The 21,286-nt window shown below is 39.2% G+C and overlaps 1 protein-coding gene and 1 long non-coding RNA gene across 2 annotated transcripts in view; one reads left to right on the forward strand and one right to left on the reverse strand.

The window, feature by feature from the left end:
• The window catches only part of kctd16b (potassium channel tetramerization domain containing 16b), a 76,215-nt gene extending 64,770 nt beyond the window's left edge, over nucleotides 1-11,445 (forward strand). Inside the window, exon 2 of the mRNA XM_032533553.1 lies at nucleotides 6,081-11,445. Coding sequence (XP_032389444.1) covers nucleotides 6,081-6,544 — 464 coding nt within the window. The 3' untranslated portion in view covers nucleotides 6,545-11,445. The remainder of the gene's footprint in view (nucleotides 1-6,080) is intronic.
• On the reverse strand, nucleotides 2,303-20,547 carry LOC116700411 (uncharacterized). Its single transcript, XR_004334645.1, has 3 exons — nucleotides 20,498-20,547; nucleotides 20,091-20,092; nucleotides 2,303-2,314 (listed from the first exon to the last, which is right to left on the reverse strand). It is a non-coding gene; the product is annotated as an uncharacterized LOC116700411 (long non-coding RNA).
• Between the last annotated feature and the right edge of the window lie 739 nt (nucleotides 20,548-21,286).

Here is a 21,286-nt window from a genome sequence, read left to right on the forward strand (position 1 = left end):
TGGCTGGTAAAAAATATAAGTGGCTGGTAAAATTGGACATCCACCTCCCACTGTGGCTGGTGGGCAAAAAAAGTTATGTTCCCGCCCTGAATTATACTATACCATATTTACACATACAAGCTAGTCTGGCTCAAATGATGTACGTGGGATAAAGCCTGACATTCGGCACATCCTCACATGTAGGATTGCCCCTTTTTGTTTTTCCAAGGTACTATAGATTTGCTGAGCAAAAATGCCCTTCTTTCCTGCTTCGAAGTTAAACACAATCTCACCTAGGGGAAGCTCAGTAAAACCAAAGTCTTTTGTGTTGGTCCCTGAAGCAGTTTGGGGATTAAGTGCCTTGCCAAAGACACAAGGCAAGCTCTCCGGTGCACAGACTTGCCCAATTTCAGCCTGAGGATCCAGGTGGGAGCTGGTGGCCTTCCAGCCACAAGCCCACTACTCTTCCTTTGGGCTGCAGTGTTTGCATTTAACAATGTAGTTGATTTATTGGACAGTGTAGTGCACAGGCTAGTTTGAATAGATTACCATTATGTGAGGTTGTTTAATGTCATCACACGTCTCTGCTTGCAGCATTGTTGTTACTTTAGTTTATTTCCAGATTTTCTTGCTTGTTGGTAATTTAATTAATTTGATCGTTACAACTGCTGTCATAGTTGTTTTTGTGGTTTGCTGTGTGTACATGTGTCCTGTGCTTTATCTGGTTTTCACATCCAAATGAAGCTCTGCCATAGCTGGGAGATAATTGGTGGAAGCAGACATGCCCAACCCATGATTGGTTGCAGCTGGGGATCAACGGATATTTAAAGAGGCAAGATGGCGGCCGTCAGCGGGCAGCAGGCATTCCTCATCCTCCTCACCTTCCAACCGGCCACATTTTGTCTTCGTTCAGCTGTTGTGTTAGATTAAGTACTTTTCATTTCAATAGTAAGGGTGCACCGCCGGGTGTGTTAATTTAGTTTTCTCCTGTTTAATAAGTTAGGGAGGTAAGTTGTTTGTCATTCTTTTGGCCATAGTTTGGTTCTTTAGGTTAATATCTTACTTTCTAGATAGGGTTGTTTTGTTTGTTATTTTAGTGGTAGGCCACCCTGAAGCCTTATTTAAGTTACATACTGTATATCAAGGATTAATATTGAGTTTTACTTAATGTCAAATAAATAAGTTTGTGACAAAACAAATCTACAAAGATATTGTCCCAGTAAGTGGATTACCCAGGTATGGGGAAGGAAAGTGATCACAGTTGCTGCAGTTTACACTAGGCTCTTTCGAGATGAACTGCGCCGCGCCTGTAAAGTGGACGAGAGCTGGCGGCAGCAGGCGGGGGAGGTGTCAAAAAGCTGCGGTAAAGATGGACAGTTTCCAGCCATTTCCAGCAGCCTTCAGGCTGAACAGGAAGTCAAAGAAACACTGACATCCTGTTAGGTCAGATCCGAATTAATAAAATGTTATCAGACACATATATACTGTCTCAGCTTGTACACAGTCTCCTGTGGTTTTTATTAAGACAGAGTAGCTGTCAAAATGTTCTACATTCGATCTGTTGCTGATGTTAATAAACAACAGACTGTAGATGATCCGTAATCTGAACATATTTAGTCTCTCTGACTTCTAAACGTCACTGTCAGCCACACTTGTTCTGTACAGAAAAAGCCTTTAAATCAGACAAATGGCAATTAAAATCCCTCAGATTCAAAAACAATGAAAAATGTATACAAAACATTATAATTTTGAGTCGATTCTGAACCAATCAGCTAAGAAGTCAGCGGTTCCCAACATGCTCTGTGTCCGCCTGGGTCTCGGGAGTCGGTGAAAACCAACTGCGGTGCCTGCGTCCGCCTTGATCTCATGTAATTTTTTCATTGCCCACATGTGCATGATGTCAGAGCAAGTCGGGATCAAGTCGGACACAAATCTAACCAGCATGCATTTGGCGGCGATCGCTGGTTCTGCACAGACCTGCTCATCTCGAACAAGCTCATTATTATTATAGCCTCAAATGAAGATGAAGAAGAAGGCTTCAATTTGAAATGCTCACCTTGAGTTATGGATGCAGGCATTCTTTGGGCCACTTAGTAACCACATGCATCATTCCTCCCTAGTATAATTAAAATCAAACAGTTTGTGTGGCAGCTATAGCCTTTAAAATCTGAAACCTTGACCTTTAATTATGGCACCTCCATCAGTGTAAATTTTGTAGCTGCCAAAATGCATCATTAATCTACGGTTAGGCAAAATTGGACTAGGGGTGTCAGGCAAATGCTTTGACCCTTAATCGGACCATCTGTGGAAAATAGTGCATTGTATATTGAAAAATCTAATTAGTAGTGTTATTATAGTATTACCTAATATATACAGGGGTTGGACAATGAAACTGAAACGCTTCTCATTTTAGTGTGGGAGGTTTCATGGCTAAATTGGACCAGCCTGGTGACCAATCTTCATTAATTGCACATTGAACCAATAAGAGCAGACTGTGAAAGTCCAATTAGCAGGGTAAGTTTGAGTTAGTTTGGTGAGTTTGCTCAAAATATTGCAATGCACACAACATTATGGGTGACATACCAGAGTTCAAAAGAGGACAAATTGTTCGTGCACGTCTTGTTGGCGCATCTGTGACCAAGACAGCAAGTCTTTGTGATGTATCAAGAGCCACGGTATCCAGGGTAATGTCAGCATACCACCAAGAAGGACGAACCACATCCAACAGGATTAACTGTGGACGCAAGAGGAAGCTGTCTGAAAGGGATGTTCGGGTGCTAACCCGGATTGTATCCAAAAAACATAAAACCACGGCTGGCCAAATCACGGCAGAATTAAATGTGCACCTCAACTCTCCTGTTTCCACCAAAACTGTCTGTCGGGAGCTCCACAGGGTCAATACACACGGCCGGGCTGCTATAGCCAAACCTTTGGTCACTCGTGCCAATGCCAAACGTCGGTTTCAATGGTGCAAGGAGCGCAAATCTTGAGATGTGGACAGTGTGAAACATGTGTCGTTCTCTGATGAGTCCGCCTTTACTGTTTTCCCCACATCCGGGAGAGTTACCGTGTGGAGAAGCCCCAAAGAAGCGTACCACCCAGACTGTTGCATGCCCAGAGTGAAGCATGGGGGTGGATCATGATGGTTTGGGCGCCATATCATGGCATTCCCTTGGCCCCATACTTGTGCTAGATGGGCGCGCACTGCCAAGGACTACCGAACCATTCTGGAGGACCATGTGCATCCATGGTTCAAACATTGTATCCTGAAGGAGGTGCCGTGTATCAGGATGACAATGCACCAATACACACAGCAGACTGGTGAAAGACGGGTTTGAGAACATGAAAGTGAAGTGGAACATCTCCCATGGCCTGCCCAGTCACCAGATCTAAATATTGTAGCCACTTTGGGGGAGGAGCGAGTCAGGAAACATTTTCCTCCACCAGCATCACGTCGTGACCTGGCCACTATCCTCTAAGAAGAATGGCTTAAAATCCCTCTGACCACTGTGCAGGACTTGTATATGTCATTCCCAAGACGAATTGACGCTGTATTGGCCGCAAAAGGAGGCCCTACACCATACCAATAAATTATTGTGGTCTAAAACCAGGTGTTTCAGTTTCATTGTCCAACCCCTGTATATGGCAGGAGTAATACAGAAAGATATAAATGAGTTCAACCAGACAGAAAAACAGTTAAATGTTCCCCTCAATTAGTAAGATATTATAACCCTATACCAGTGAGAAATTGCAGGTATTTACATTTACACATTTTGTTTTTCACTCTTTCACAGTTAATAGAAGATGTTAGTTTTTACCACTACCATGACTCAATGTGCTATGAAGCATTAACACTGCACACTGATATATCTTTTGGGAACGTAATTAAAGTATCACTTTGTAGCTGAGACTGAGACACCATTAAGACTGACTTATTTTACAAATCTGACTTATCAGGGCTTGGATTTTAAAGTCCATTTAATATAATTTTTCGATAGACAATTTGTCAGATCCCTCCCTGGTAATCTTTAGTGTTCACGAGGCTAATAGCTGTTTACAATACCTGTAAATTAATGCAGAATGTCACTGTCAAAACCTGTGAAGCGCTACATGGAGGTGGATATAATTACTAAGTTTAATCAGAATGTTAAATATCAAATGTACACATGCAAGGCTACACACACACACACACACGGCACTTCTTACTGCAGCTTTAGCCATCTCATCACGCTAATTTTATTTGGATAGGCAGATTTGCTACTGGCAGACTTAACAATTCACCAGTCTGGGGTCATTTTTCAAAACACCAATTACTTGTCTGCATGTCATCGATCACAGGGCTAGCTATTCACTCAGAGTGACATAAATTAACTCATGTGTCCCTAAACAAAGGTTGTAAAGAGACTTAATTGCATCTGTCATGGGGTTACGTCCTCTATCCTGCAACTGTATTACGTAAACATCTTTTTATCTAAGGCTGATACATTTCTAGTTGTTTCAGTCCCTTCAAATCACACTAATATATGATAGTGTATGTGTGCATTAGAAATCTGAAAATGCCATAAAGAGATCTAGAGCTGCTGGGTGACAAAGGGTGTAGTGTTCCATTTCTGTCACTGCCTTTGATGGGTGATGCTTATTTCCCATACAGAAGGTAGATTTGTATGTAAGTGTATACATACATATTGAAACACACACACACACGGTATAATTAATATATTAATATATATATATATAGATATATATATATATATATCTATATATCTATATATATATAAATAGATATATAGATGTAGATAGAGGGAGAGTTTTCTGAGCGCTGGTCGGAGGAACAAATGTTGGTTGGTGAGTTCAAAAAAAAAAGCAGGGTGGGGGGGGGGCATTTATTTTAAGCAGCCTTATTTATAGAAAAGAAAACCATGGTCCTATTGAAGTTGATGAGTAAAGAATGCTTCTAAAGCAGAAGCTTATGCTTGTGTGTGTGTGGTATTGTCGATGGTGAGGAGCGGGGCTCGAAATCAGAATAGAACATAATTGTGTGTTTGACTCGTGGGTTTTGGTCTCTGTCCTCACCAAACACAGTGGAGTCCATCAGCAACAGATACCCCTTCAATTATTCAGGTGGTTTGCATGAAAAATAAATGGCTTCCTCCTGCAGTGAGAGGTGTAGTGCTAGAGAGTCATTCAGCTTTTCACTGTACAATCACACAGAGGTTAGGCTGGACAATTGATTCCTTTCAGCTATGATTGTGGATCACTGCATTTGTCTCATCATTGGTCAAGACCAAAATGTCTGGGCAGCTGCCTGAAAATTAACACAGAGATACTCTGCGCAACGTTTTTGACACAAATGCCTGATCACTGTAGGCTCCAGGTCAGGTGAAAACAAAAAAACATTTTATAATACATTTTATAGAGGGTGATGGAAAAATAACCCAGAAGGTTCAAAGAACAGGTTGTTTTTTTCTTTAAAATATTGCTAACCTAAATAAGAAAATTGTTTCAACAATGTTTGAATGATTTATTTATAACTAAAAAATATGTAACCTAGACATCTTTGTACAACTCTGCTACATCTTCTAAACTGTATATCTATATCAAACAATTTTTTGAATTGATTAAATGTGTATTGTTCCTGGTTCAACTTGTTCTGCAGTGGTCACTCGTGCATGGAATCCAAATAGTATTGCCTTCAGTGTTTTACTGTATGTGCATGTCAATCTAGACTTCTGTTGTGTGGTTGCAAATGGTTTAGCTCCTTTGTTTCATGTGACAGCATGAATCTATGAGGGTAGTTCTCTGAACAATATAGGCTTGTCACACAGTCAGCCAGCTTACTTCAATGATTAGACTGGAATCGAGCCAGGTGTCTATGATGTCACGTTACTTTGTTCTAAGTGAAAGCCATTTGGCATTAGCCGACTTTTCTCTTCTCTTTACTTTGCCTTTCTTCTCCTGTCTTACTCATTTTTGGCTCTCTTTGTGTCACTGTCTCATTTTTCTCTTCATGATGATCGGCCCAGAATGAAAGAAAAGGTGGAAGTAATAGCTCTGCAATAAACTCTAATGTTAGCTTCCTCTCTGGTTCCCTCTCTTTCCAGGTGGTCCATCACGTTGGTCCTCCCCTCCATGTGACTGCTGCTGCAAGAACCACAAGGGCGACGGAGAGGGTGAGAGCGGCACCTCCTTTAACGAGCTCTCCACCTCTAGCTCCGAGAGCCAGTCAGAAGCGAGCTCTCCCCAGGGAACAGTCATCTGCGGACCCGTCAACCGCCAGTCACACCCTCACGCCAACGTCCAAACCCTGGACAGGCCTGCGAAAAAGGGCCCCATCACCATGCTTCAGCAGTCTGACCAGCGGCGAAAGAGTGACTTGCTGCGCACGCTTACAGCAAGCTCCCGCGACACCAGCACCTGCAAGAAAAGGCCAGTGAAAGAGAAGCTGACGGTCGAAGAGGAGCTGGATAAGTGCATTCAAGACTTCCGCAAGATCAAGATCCCGGAGAGGTTCCCTGAGAGAAAGTACATGTGGCAGGCCGACCTGCTGAGAAAGTACCGCCTCTGAGCCAGGAAACAGGACAGAGGTAGCAGACACATAAGGCCACGGATCAGTTTACATGTTTTTTGATCTTGACTTTTGCAACAAAAGGGAGATAACACTTGAATTTGAATCCACACCTTTATGCCAGATGGATGAAAGTCTACAAAGAAGCTAGTAAGAAGCATAAAAACTCTCCTATTGACATATGTAGTGCATATGTGTGTGTATGTAGTTTAGGCCTGATGTATGTACTGTAAGTATGTGCTGTACCTTACTGAATGCTTCAGAGCTATGAATAATGTATCCCTGAGGTTTAATTCAAGTGGGCGAAAGACATCCTCTATGAACCAGTCAACCAACCAAATGCTTGCTAATGGCTTTTAGCCTTAATGGGGGTTGCCAAGGGTTACTGGACTGCACACACTATCATCTGTCAAACTTTCGCTGAAAAAAAACATCACAGAAGCCACAGTTTTGGCCCACAAAGACACATTGATTTAGAATGTAAATGTGTGGTAATTTGTGTCTGTGTGTGAGTGCGTGCGTGCGTGCGTGTGTGCGTGCGTGCGTGCGTGTGTGTGTGTGTGTTCTTGCACCCAGTTGGCCTAGAGGTCACAGATAAATCTGCATCAGGACCAATTAATAATTCATGGTGTCCCGACAGTGCTCTCACTATAAATACACCCAGAGCGCTCTGCTGCCAGGGTGGCGTAAACAGCTTGGTTAATTACTTAACTTTTAGCAAACATTTTGGGACCTCTGAGGCAGGTGGAGGTAAATTTTCATTAAGAGCACAATCAATTTTCTCCTCCCAATATCGGTTATGTTGCAAACTATCCTAAGTGCATCAAACTAGCCTGCATTGCATTGATTTTAGAAGTGTTGACTATATGGAGCAATTACCAGGTTGCTGTGTGACGAATAAGTCATTTACTAATTAACAATTACTTCACCTTAATGAACACAACACTCACAACCCTTCATTCCCACACAGAAAGCAAACAATCGTGAGGTCTTTTAAACTATGCTCAATATGTCACCAACAGTAAACAGACAGAATGGGACAGGATTGCTATGCAGGCTAACCCATCAACACAGACGGATGCTTTCTTCCCCGACTGTTTACACGGTGACCAATAGTTATCGGTAATAGGGTCCAGTGACGGAGCCGATCGATGTGGTTCTTGTTTGCAGTCATAAATGAAACCCCTGGGTTATTTACGAAGATAAGCTGGTCATGTATTTAGTGAATATTAGCCACTATTCATGTAGGCATTTACGCACACCTTGCTCAGTCCAAGTCGATGTGTTGTAATGTTGTTACATAAAGATGTCACACAGGTTATTTTAAAAACAATTCAATTTCCCCAGTAAGTTGATATTTATTTACTTAAGGCTCTTGGACCACCACAAAAGAAAAAAAGCACACAGATGTTCAGCAATGTTGTAAATGTAAAACAATTCTTTTGAGAGTTATGATGGCAAACTTTTGACGATTAATGCCATTTAATACAATCATTTTCAGATTAGTTAATTGACATCACAATCAGTTTTTTTGGAGATGTGTAGATGAGAGAACATATATAAAAAGGGACTGGATATATTGAAAAGCAGATTTGAACAGTATAAACTACTAAGGAAACAAATACATGATGCAGTGAGAATTACAGTTAAAGATCATAAAATGTTTTAATGGTAGAAGAAAAATGTTTCAAAAAGGATGTCTATAGAAGGAAGCTTCTAAACACTCACTACTTCCAATGTATCAGACACATTTGATTAGATTTCATTTAAGTTTCAATAAGAGGAAGTAGCTGGTAAGATTGGTAAACAACTGACAAGATGTGTTTGTTGATTGCAGCTTAAGGTAAAAATCTTGGTATTTATGAATTGTGTGATAGACAGTTGTGATGAAAAACGTAGCTTGGGTTAGAAAAACGTAAATATTAATGAAATATCTTGTATAGATGGTATTTCAGAATGACCTTGGGAGTAGGACAATAAAAACAGAGATACTGAAAAAGGGAAAACTTTTCACAGAGGAACTTGATTAAAGCTTTGTATTATTTGTGGTTATTGCAGCTTATGAAAGTGCAGAGGAATGTGCTTCATAAACAATCATGGCTTTTACACAGCACAAAGTGGAAAGTTAAATTGAAAGCGCACACACACACGAGAATAAAAAATGCATAAACCTATTAAAAGATCAATTTTTTTTTAAACATATCCCTTATGTTAATAGAAATAGACAATTAAAACAAAGTTCTATTATAATTATTTTTCTATCTAAAAGCCTTTAAATCAATAGATTATCAAATCCCCTTATGTTGCCCATAAAATGTATTTCCTGTGAGAGAATTGATTCATGGGTAGTAAGACATTCTAGTTATAGTATATTCCATGATGCCCATATGTCTATGGTTTATTACAGTATACATTCTTATGCTTAAAATAGGTGCTCTATAAAAGCCAACCATTTTTCTCATGTCAATACAATGAATACAACTTATTTTTCTACATTGCTGGGATACTACATTGTCATTTTAAAAGTAATTTATCTTATGAGCTGAAGTGGAAATATGTTAATCCAGACTACACATTATATGTAAATAAACACAATAAATCATACCTAACCAGAATAATGTATTATACTCTCTGTATATAACAGGCAAATCCATGACGTGTGGCTGCTGAGCTGTTTTTAGTCATGCAGTAGACTGACGCTAATGTAATACAGCCATTCTTGTTTTATCATTTAGACTATTGGGCCATCAGGGACGAGGGGAAAATAAAACACACACCTGTAACACATTATATATTTACCACTATAACAAATGATAAGCTACATGCTTTCCAAGACAAGAATGTCAAAAACGGACTGTCAGCACATTTGTCTGAGTGCAAAACAGGCAAGAGGCAAAAACATTTCAGCAATACTGACTTGCAATCAATAAATCTGAAGACCAATGTTCAGGCCTTTAAAACAACCAAAAACTAAATGGTAAGTCTGTTCAAAACTGAAAAAGGTACAAACTGTTCAGCTGTAACCCTAAAACGTTTGTTACCAAACAATGCAGTCAACTTTAACTTCAGATCTGTTTCAATTTAAATAAATAATAAGTGCTGGAGTAAAGACCAGCGCACAACTAAACTGCCTGCACTATATGTGAATCTTTGTACAGGTATTGTATTCCCTGTTGGTTTTCTTGGTCTGAACCAAAACAAAAAAGTTCAATTTGTAGGTGCACACTGACCATTTACAAACAAGAGCTTATTAACAAAAGTCACACAAATGCTGGTCTTCTTACAGCTCATAAATACAGAAGGAATTTGAGTGTTAGGCCAGACAAAAGTTTGCCTTAGGTAGATATTTGCTTCAAGCTTTTTGAGAACAGAATGCCAACATAATATACTGTATCAAGTTGTTTTTCCTTTTACCAATAGAACATGTGTTTTCAGTCGCTGTTACAATTATTATCTGGCCAAATGATCCAAGCACAGCAAACTGTTTGAATAAACATGATCCATGTGGAAGGGGAAAGTCTCAAATTGTCAAGGGAAAATTGTTTTTATAGCTTTTTTTCATACGAGTTATTTCTGAGTTAGTCTTGTGTTGTTCATAATCAGTCCAGCTTAAGCGGAGGGATATTACGGATTGTGTTTGCTCGACTCTGCCTACCATTTTGATAATGTGCTGGGTTTGTTTACTTTGAGGTGATTCAACAACAAGGTCGGTCAGTCCCAGAAATCTATGAGAGCATTTTCAAAACAGATTTGTCGTAAGACGCGATTAGAAATGCTGTTGAACAGACAGAGGTAAAATAAATACCAATACACCTGGTGGCCTTCTAGAGTAGAATACAGCTGTTTTTGCACAATGTATAAAGAAAAACAAACAAAGTATTTGAAAAAGGAGAGAAATATGAATTATCCCCTAACATGCACAACACAGCCACAAATCACGAGAGAGAAAGCTGACCAGTTTTCACCTTCAGAGCACATGAGATGATTTTAAGTTCTTTAGGCCTGAAAAGAACAAATTATGTAAATCGTATTGATAAAGAATGACTGTTTTCAAGTCAAATGTGATGTATGAAAAAGTGACTGAACTGATGTAAAGTTTGGTGATTTATATTATCTCGGAGTGCCCGACTACCGTCTGTGATTTTCTTTCCTGAATTTATAGTCATGCCCTGCAAGTGACTGTAAGACCTCTTATTTTCCTCCTGCCTTTGATGAGCCTGCGGACCACAAAAAAAAAATCACACTATTCTGGTACCACCATGGTAGACCTGGCACACACTGTTTGAAACAAAAGGGCGTCTGTTTTTATGTATGTTATTCTGACAAAAAAAAGAGGAAAAAATGGTTCAGATACATTGTGAGCATGTTGGTATACAAAACATATAACAGATAACTTAGTCTGTTCTTGTGAAAAAGAGTATGTCAAAAACTGATATTTAACAGAATAAAGAAAACTTGAAAAAAAAAAAGATAAGCACAAATGTGTTGATAGTGTCCGCTGTTCCTCCACAGGTGTATAACATTTTCAATTAAAGAGTGAAGTGTGACTAAAAACAGAGTGATTCTCACCAGAGGCATATGAACATAATTCATGGAAATGCTTGATTCACCAAGAATCCTATAGAAAATATGACATAGTTTAATTATGGAAAATTATGCAATTACAAAACTTACCTATGAAAAAATTTCTGTTCTTAAAATTATCCATGGATTCATGTCCAAAAATTTACTTGAATGTTATTCGTTAACAACCAAACATCTGTGGTGAGAGTTGCTCTGTATTCCAGGAGTTAATTTGTCTGCCTTTAGAGACAGTACAAATCATCTGAAAGTCTTTAGATACAAGGCATATAGTCATTTTGAAAATGTATGACGACAACCAATAAACAAGATATTCTGTACAGCGATGTAAGACTTGTATTTATTCCCAGTTCTCATCAGCATTTGTTGTGGTCGTCTTCACCCTCAGGGGTCCACAAATTATCAAGAAAGATAGTGACATTTTAAAATTGATTATGGATTTGAGATGAATGCGTCACAGATGAGAGGATGACTCATCTGTCATCATCTCCACCTCAGTTATAAAATGGTGTTATGCTTATTGCAAATTACTGCATTGATACTGAATATTGTGGCAAAGGGTTTTTAGTCACATCATTGGGTGCTGGCAGAAGAACATCAGCATTTGTGGTTAGATCCTAGTCCAAACATACAGTGTGATGCCTACAACTCCCTGCAAAGGCATCTATCAGGGCTTCACTTGACACAAGATGTCCTCACACTTCATTGCCTCTGCCCAATGCCCTGTTTTTGTCTAAAACAAGTTTTCTGAGTTTAGTGTGTGGTTATTGCATGAAATAAAACATTAGTAATGACAGTGTTATATATTTTTATGCAGGTGCAGAAAGGAAAGGTAAGTTGTAACCTGTATCCAAAATCAATCCTTATTTACTGCAAATATAAGGTAGTACTATATTTATAGACTTTAATATAGTACTATATTTACTCTCAATCCATTTTGAGTGTCTCAAGAATTCCCACAAACAAACAGAAAACGTAGTGTTATATAATACTTACGCTCATTGTTCCACAATGCAACGCTACTTATTTTATACATGCAAAAATGACAGTTCTGTGACCGTCAGTGATGACACAAAATGAAAATTATTTAAAGTGTCTAATCTCAATTTACTGCTCACTATATAGAGTTAACTACTATGTTTACTATATAGAGAGTAGTGAATACAGGAACAACTAAATGATTTTGGACGATGCAATGGATTAGGATCCCACATTTACTATACAGCACAGTGTAATGTGTTCTTTATACGCAACATCTACATCACTGAATGAGCTTGCTGGGGTTCCGACAATACTTAGAGCAACAAGCAGACTGTCTGGATGAAACGGGTACAGTTAAGAGCCTCCGCTCAAAGGTCAGTCAGGCTTACAGTTGGCTACAAACAGACAGCTGAAAGACTTGCTCAGGCCAGTTGTACAACAAGAGTAGTCTGCCCACTACTCGCTTCAGTAGATGTGCCGGTTATTTGTGTGCTGGAGGCGGGGGCGCCCAGCAACATGTAAACAAACAGAAACAAAAATACTTCTAATACGTCTCTGAAACAAAGGAAGCGTTTAAGAGGATGTTAAAAAGGTTGTTTATGTTGCATATTACAATTCCACTGTTAAGAAATGAACCTGTTCCATTTTCCTTTTCAGTTTTTGCCGTTGCTTTTGTTTCTTCTTCTCCTCCGGGAAAACACCACCGCGCTGCATTGTGGTATACGGAAGTTAAATGGTGGGTCAATGTATGTACACTGAAATTAGCTGTGCATTGTGGGTAAATTGATAATTAAATTAACACTAACACCCCTACAAAATGATAAACACACAAAATACTGCACTATTACCGTGAGAAGCTAGTAAATGGGTAGATGTGCAGGCCAGTGATTGGATCAGGTGATCTGCAGGAACAGGAAAGCTTGAGTGTCTGCTGGGCAGGTGGGCAAGGAGGGTTGGAAATGTCAGGTGAGTACAGTATAAAAAAACAAAGTTGTGATTTACCTTCACACACTGCAAAGCCTGCAATGTACATATCATCATAGTAAAGTGATTTCAATGAGTACACAAGAAATGCATTTTTATTTCTCAAGAAATCAGCCAAGGATGTCGATCAAACTGCATCATCGGGAGTATTTACAAGTGTAAAAATGTGGTACATACGAGGAGAAAGCAAACAAAATTAGTACAATTAGTACTGTTACAAAAAAACAAAAGGTCTACCATATTTTTCTCAGGGCAGACTGGGCTTTTCGGGAGGGGGGCTTAAAGAGACAGGCACTTCATATACTGTCTGTCTATTCAGACAAACAGTAGTGTATTTTGTGAACAGTAAAGCATGTGGCATGTTCCAGTAGAAACCAAAAATAGAAGTATGAACCTGAAAATGAGAATAATCTGTCTCCTTTAGAGTTGAGGGATGGCCACTAAGACTGGGCCAGAGACTAATTTGACAGAGGAAATGGAAATGGAGCAGGAATCATGGTCATATTTTCTTATCAGTGAATGATGCACACAGTGTTAAAAAAAAATCCACTTTAACAATTGGAAATATACTAAAACAGTCATCTGACAAGACTTCAAAATAATTCTATTTGGCATTGGCATATGGAGAGAAATCTGCTATTTCTGTCAGACTAGCTTGTCCCCTGACAATACAGTTAATTATACTGATTTCAAAGTCACAATCAGGAAGTGAAAGTCTGGTTGTGAGGGAAGAGTGCCCGTTTCATGTCTCTCTTTGTGGCTGCCAGCTCTCCGTGGAAGGGAAGAGGAGAGAGACTATGCATGACAGGCTTAAAATAGCATCAGTGGGATCAGCTATCTTCTCAAGATCAGGCGATGAGGGCTACATGGGGCTTTTAGAGCTGGCCTGAGTGAGTGATAAAAATACTGATGAAAACAAGAAATGGGTGGATGTAGGGTGTGGATGGAAGTGTAAGGGGCAGGTGATAAAAGAGTGTTGAAAGAGAAAAAGGTATTAAATTAGGATTAAAGGTTAGAAAAGGGAGGAAATGAGGGTGAGGCAGAGGGAGAGGTTAGTGCAAAAGGTAGATGGAAAGTTGGCTGAAAGAATGGAGATTGAAGAGAGGAAAGGTAAAAGGTAAGAAATAAAAATAAGTCACAGAAACTGTAGATAGAAAAAAGCGCTTTGTAGGCATAAAAGCAGCATAAAGTCAAAAAGAAGCAGGTGTATAGACAGGTAACGGATTAAGGGAGGAAAGGAGCAAAAGTCCTATGAGAAGTCTATGGGAGGGAGGTGCAGGAGAGGAAATAAAAGATTAAGAGCTAGGAGGGAAAAAAAACAGAAGGATGCGCACAGAGCCTGTGTTGGCTGTCAGCATTCATCTCCAAGATAAGAGCTCCAGCTACATGATCTGTTTTCCAGCATTACAGATGAAAGTGAGCGCTCCTGCACTGCAATCAGATCAGCCGTGTGTATCGCCATTGTTGCCACTAGCCGGGATGATTTTCTCAGCCACACAGCTAAACGGCGCACACTGCCAGGCATTGTGGAGCAAACAATGGTACAAGCCCTTGTGCACAATAAGCTGATCCAGCTTCAGCTGTGTCCTGAGCCACTATTGCATTGACAAGATTAGTAAAAGGACATTTAATACGTTGTCTCTTTTTCTCTGTCAACTGAACCGTGCAAAACATTAGTTAAGGTCCTGCTGTGCACTGTCACATAATAGATACAGCAAGCTTTTAAATATACAGTATAGAGGACATGTCAGTGGAGGGCTAATAACAATCATAACTGGAAGTCTTGCGAGATTTGAGAGGTATTTATTCATCTTTTCAGTATTAAACGTGGCATTTTCCTGACTTCCTAAGTCAGTCTGTATCTTTGAGGTGTCCCGTCATAAGACTAAAGTCCATCTAAAATGAAACTGCATGTTAATATTTGCTGTATGTGATTTCTTTTGTGAATCACTGAATCACAAAATCTTTGTCCAAAAAGAAGAATTTTATATTAAAAATGATATGACACGTCAATGATACATTGATAGGTCAATGGGTTTTATCTGGTATAATCAATTTGACAATGATATTTTAGATGTAGCATTTTTTATAATAGAAACCATTATCGTTGCATTAACCAGTCAGCTTGCCGTTAGTTTTCCTGTACGTAGATGGAAACATAGGCGGGATTATGAGACAATGGGCCCCCACAAAAATGGGCCTGGTACGCACATTCGGAAATTCGCAATGTTTGGATGTGGGAGTCCCTGTTTTATTTGTCCCTGTATGTATTTATCTCATTTTATTGACATGCACAAAATGACACACATATACACATAAAAACTGTCAGGCAAAGGCATACACATTGCTGCCGATGGTTTCACACTGCTGTTAGTTGGTGGCAGTAGCACTGCACCATCAAAAGACAGGGAAGAAGAACATGTAACATGATGTTGTAAAACATGATGTAACAAAGCAGGATTCCAAATATTTAATAATTCAGCATTGCAAATATATATTATGAGGAAGGAAATGCATTTATGTTAAGTCTTAATGATTCACAGAGTTGTGGTGTAAACTGTGAATGTAAATAATACAGTGCTTGTTTAAGAAAACTCCACAGGGAGACTTTAATATGTCTTTAATGTCCACCGCAGGATATAGGTTTATTATTGTACGTTTCATTTTATCTAGTATTCCACATTCCACTAAAATAAGGGGAAATTGTTATTGATTTGAGACGTATAAATTAATTGTTTTAGAACATATTCATGAGTAATGTTTTTCTTCTGATTAACTACAGACTGTCACATGTAGTGTTATGTATGTTTATCGCTGAAGACAGTGATAACTTCAGAAGGAATTTTTTCAATTGGGGGTGTTGATTTACTTGCCAGTTTCTTCTCTTCGCCTCACGTCCTCCACTCGTATCCTACAAGAACGTATCTCAGAGGAACACATGGAACACAACAAATTTAAAGAGTAACACTGGCATCGTACCTTCTTATGTGGCTGATCATTTGCATTGACTTAAATGGATTTATGTGAATTTCCAACATTTCTCATAACTGATTATTAAGCCATCAGGATCATTTATCACCTTAGTGCCCATTTGTGCAGCGTGTTGTCACAAATAAAGGGAACACTATTTCTACTTAAAGTCACAACCTCAGCCCATTAGCCTGCTGCTGTTCATACTGAAATGTTAATTAAAAAGTGAGATGTGTACAGTAAGTGTTAAATGTATCTGCAGTGTTACTCCTATTTTCCCATGGGCACTGCGATCCGGGCGCGCTGTGGCCCCTGCTAGCAATTGCAAACATTCAAGTCAATGGTTGAGAATCGACCAGCTGCGCCACAGCGCGTTCACGGGGCGTGTGTGAAGCGCCTCTCAGCTAAGGATTTGCATCAGGTCTATATTAATGCGAGCCGTGGGGCATATGAACAGCCAGGCAGGAAGTGAAACAGCGAGAGTATCCAGACAATTTACCGAAACACCCCCCCCCAATATTGCCTACGTCTCCTCTTCAACACCACGGACAACGAGAGATTTATCTTGGGGGTGGAAAAACATAAGGCACCACAGATATTTTTTATAAAGACAACGCCAGAAAAGAGAAGGCATGGAGTTTAATTGCAGGAGTGCCTGGAGTGGAAGGTAGTTACCAGCTTAATAAACACGTGATTCTGTGAATGCTCCCGGTGTGGTCTGGCGAGCGGTGGAGGACAGAACAAAACAGGAGTGCATCCGTAACGCAGCAAAGACGCAATTTTATTTCCAAATTAATAAAGAGGAGAGACTTATCTTTTGAGATAACAGTCTTGCAAACCTAGACTGAAGACGCTTATTAAGAATTGGTTGCATACTGTACTTTAAGAGACATTCTAGCTGCTGAGTAATTTATGCATTTTTTAAAGCCTTTTCAGCTATGTAATATTAGCATTCAGGTTTATTGTATTGTTTGAATGCTTTTTTGAAAGTTACCAACAAATATGACTTATTATTTATGTTATAGTTATTCAGAGTACATGGACATTTCTTCATTCACACTATTTTTATCTCACAGTGGTTTATTTTTAGATATGTTGACTCATAATATTTGGCTGCCTCTGCTGTCAACAGCTTGTGTATCTTCGCTGCTGATGCCGGATCAACAAAGCCAATCAGCTCATGACGGCTCAATCAGCAAAACGTGTCATTAGCGCTGTTTGAAGGCCTGGGATATTGGACCGTATTGTTATTTTACAGAATGTGTTCCAGAAGCATCTAACAATCCACCCCAAGACAGAACGCCAAATTTCACATGTGCCAAAACAAAATTAAAAAACTAAAATCAGCCACCACTTTTATAGTGCTTTTGGCAGTTGGCTGTAACTGCAGGAGAGACCTCTCCAGCACCTCATTAGTTTGAACAATAAAAAAGAAATCTTCAAAAGCAGTTTATACATAAAAATGCACACAAACATATTCTATGTACATGCATAAACACACACACACACACACACACACACACACACACACACACACACACCACACACACACACACACACACACACACACACACACACACACACAGCCTTTATGCATACACCATCAGGGAACAGGGGGTAGCACTACGTGTTAGACATTGATATTACACCATGTTGTAATATTTATTGTGTTAATTAACTTGCCCGGTGGCAATACAATTTACCATGCTTCATCGACTTGGTGCAAAATCACCTTTACATCTTTTAAGTCAGCAACATGTGTGCATACTTGTGTTTCCGTTGGTGTTTGTTTAACTATTTCTGTGTACGTGTATTGTCATATGATAAATTTAGTTTTAGTATTACACCTCATGACCCGGCCCTGTTAGCTATGCTACAAGGCTGTGACTATTTATGTAACACTCTGTTGGATTAATAAAGAATGCTCATTGATACACACACACCCCATTATTAATTGTGCTATGCATGGTTGGAAATAAATACAGTATCACACACATAAGTATAGCCTTATCTTGTATAATAAATCATGTTAGATCTGTACTGTACTTCGTTTTTTTTTTTTTTTACCACAATCTATTCAATACTATTCTGTATGGAAGTAAAAAAAAACAACAACGTACAATTACGAATGTATCACATACCCATATCAGTCTGCATAATCTAGGTTGGCGGTGGAGCTCACCTAAGGGATTTTCACACTGCACTTAGCAGGGAGCTGAGGGAGCTGTTAGCTGGGGGCAAAGAACCCATTTACATTGGCACGATTCTGGCACACCAAGTGGGCTAACCCTGACCTTAGCCTAGGGCCGGCTGGCCCTTCTCCGGAGCAGGGTTAGTCCAGAGTTTGCAGAGTTATGCTCCGTTCATGAAATGGTTAGAATAGCCTAAACATATTGCCAAAGACTACAAATTCTATCAAATTGACCCTAACATTAGAACTTGAATAATCTAAACTAACTAAGTTAGCACACCCAAATATGCATTTTTATTGGAGTAATGGTTTTAACATTCTCCATTACCATGCATGAAATGGTAAGCATTTAAGCTAACATTACTTACGTATTAAAACAGATTTGGGTGATGTACCCCAGCCTGCTCGTAGTTTTCAAATCATGTCAGGTTGATTTGAATTCTCATTCTAGCTAAAACCAAAGCAAAGTGGCATGCTTTGATTTCCCGGGAGGGAGATGATTGGAAGTGTTGTAAAGTTAGCTTAAGGGCTTCTTACATAAATCCCTAATGACAACATTTTATCATTGCTCCTTGTTAAACAGTAGTTAGGCATCATTCTAGAGTGCACACATCAGTCATGTGTTCCAACGGACATTTAACCCAGGGCTAGTAGAAGTATAGTGTGAATCATAGGTCAAAAGTGTTAACAATGAGTGTGTAAAAAGAGGCTAAGAATATGCACTGTGAAAAGCCCTGATGAGGATCTGGTATTGCGATGAACAGACTTAAACACAACTATCAATAAAGTTACTTTAATTATGTCAACCTCTCTAATGTTATCAACTTTCACTAACACATTTCATTGAGGTGCTCAGAGTACCAGGTGTAAAACAACAACAATGATATAGAGAATCCAGTCTGGCACATGAGGAAGATTAGCAACTGTACAAGTACAAACAAGCCAAAAAGGGTCCTTACTCTCCAAAATATAAGTGACTGACATTTATGTTATTTTTAGAAAATGGAGGTGCTTGGTAAACCACAGATTCAATTTTGATATTTCTTGTGAACAGTTGGAAACTCTGACCTGATAGCAGAGCAAGATTGAAGGTCAGATGTCACCGACTCTTAGAAATCATTTACTGGTACCTATGGAATAGTTGTTCCCTCAATTTTGGACATACCAGGTGACAGATCGAATGATATGACCACTCTTACTGTAGGAAGCCCATGAAAAAATCTTTTATAATTAGCAATTTTCTCCATTATTCACATTGCCTGATCCATTACTGGGCTTGCACAGTCAAATTGTCCAGCTCCCAGTAATGGAAAATGAACAAACCGCCTTATAATTCTAAAACAAACAATTTTTCCCTCCCTGGGCCAAAACATCAAAGTCAAACCTAGCCAATGATTACAAAGTATGAAGCCCGAAAGCCAACATGTTACAGCAACAAAGAAGCAGTAGAGCGAGTCAAACTAGAGAGATCTGGAAACAGCCTGTTCTTTATGTGGATACCTGTTAACTGCTGCCAAGGAGGCCACTAGTGATTTTAATGGTGGAGAACACTGGAACCTGCCAACATGGCAGTCTAGTTATTGTCATGTATGAAGCCTGAAAGCGGAGTGTGGCTCTGTGGAGAGCATGCAGTGCCTTTGTTAGGTTGGCAAGGAGAGTGCTGTTGAGATTAAGAGATGCTCAAATCCCCGTGGCATCAAACCAGGGTCAGCATCTAAGGGCAGACAGGTGCAAGCAGACAAATGAGTTACTTCTGTATGCATAGAGCTTATTAGTCAAACTGGTTTCCTAACCTGTGATACAGTGGTATGAAATCCAAAATTAATGTCAAACCCTTACAACTTGTGTTCCGAGCATGAGGGCACATTTTTCTGCACTATAATTTAAATCCACGCATTGAGATTTTGAGGGATCAGAGGGAACCATGATATTGCATATAGTATTTGATTTGTGAAATATTATGACGTATAATCAACACAACAAAAAGTAATTGTGGTTAACTGCACCTAAGTGCCCACAGTATGCATGAATCTGCAGCCCCATAATAGCAAACATTTGTTTTTTGTGCTCTAATATAGGCAGGAGATCAAGAACTGAGTGCTGCGGCAGGACCACTTGGAGATGGCAGTCAAATCTTTACAGCACCATCTTTGCATTTCTGACAGTAATATGCTACATAAAATCTAGACCTGGGTTTAAATCGATCTTTGTGATTTTAAACGGAGTGATTTTTAATTCATTAATACAATCCCAAAATCAATGTTTTAATATATGCCTTTTCACCATGGATGTTTAAGGGCATAAAGTATAAGGCTGCAGTTGCAATTCCACTGTTTGGCCACTATGTTCTTGCCATACAATTTTGTTTGTTTGCACAATTTACAGCATAAGTTATCTAGTAATCTCTATATTAAATCATATATAAAATATCCAAGCTAAATTGTTTTGTAACTGAAATTTCCCTAACCTAATTGATATCATATCCAATCAGAAATGTAATTGGAATCGGGAATCCGAATCGAATTGATTTGGGAAATCATTGCAAATTAAACAAAGCATACAAACTGCTTTAATGTTTCCTACCTTTTGGTAATTAATTTCATGCCAATACTGGACCTCAGTCATTTTGACACGTAAAATGGCACTATGTTTTGATTTGGAAATAGATAAGTCTGGAGCGCCACAGTGTCATACAGATTTTCTGATTATGTTTATTCCATTTAGTGATTACAGTGAGGAAGCTGGCAGAAATAAGGAAGCTTTTTATTTAGCATAGCCCCAGGCGCCTCTAACGTGTGATGTGTTCATGCTGCTACTGGGTGACAAATCGGACATAATAGCTCTAAGGGTACTGTGGCAGAGTTCTCGCTTTCATTCATCCAATTAAATTGGCTCAGTCATTACAAGAATGAGATGTAATAGAGGTTAGATGCATCTGCACAAAATCTAGCCAATCACATTTAATGTATTCAGTGATTAGGTCTGTATCCTAAAGAGACAGGAAGGAATGGGCAGGCGTTTCTGTTGACAGGACT

Source organism: Etheostoma spectabile, chromosome 13, assembly GCF_008692095.1.
Source record: "Etheostoma spectabile isolate EspeVRDwgs_2016 chromosome 13, UIUC_Espe_1.0, whole genome shotgun sequence".
Taxonomy (NCBI): domain Eukaryota; kingdom Metazoa; phylum Chordata; class Actinopteri; order Perciformes; family Percidae; genus Etheostoma; species Etheostoma spectabile.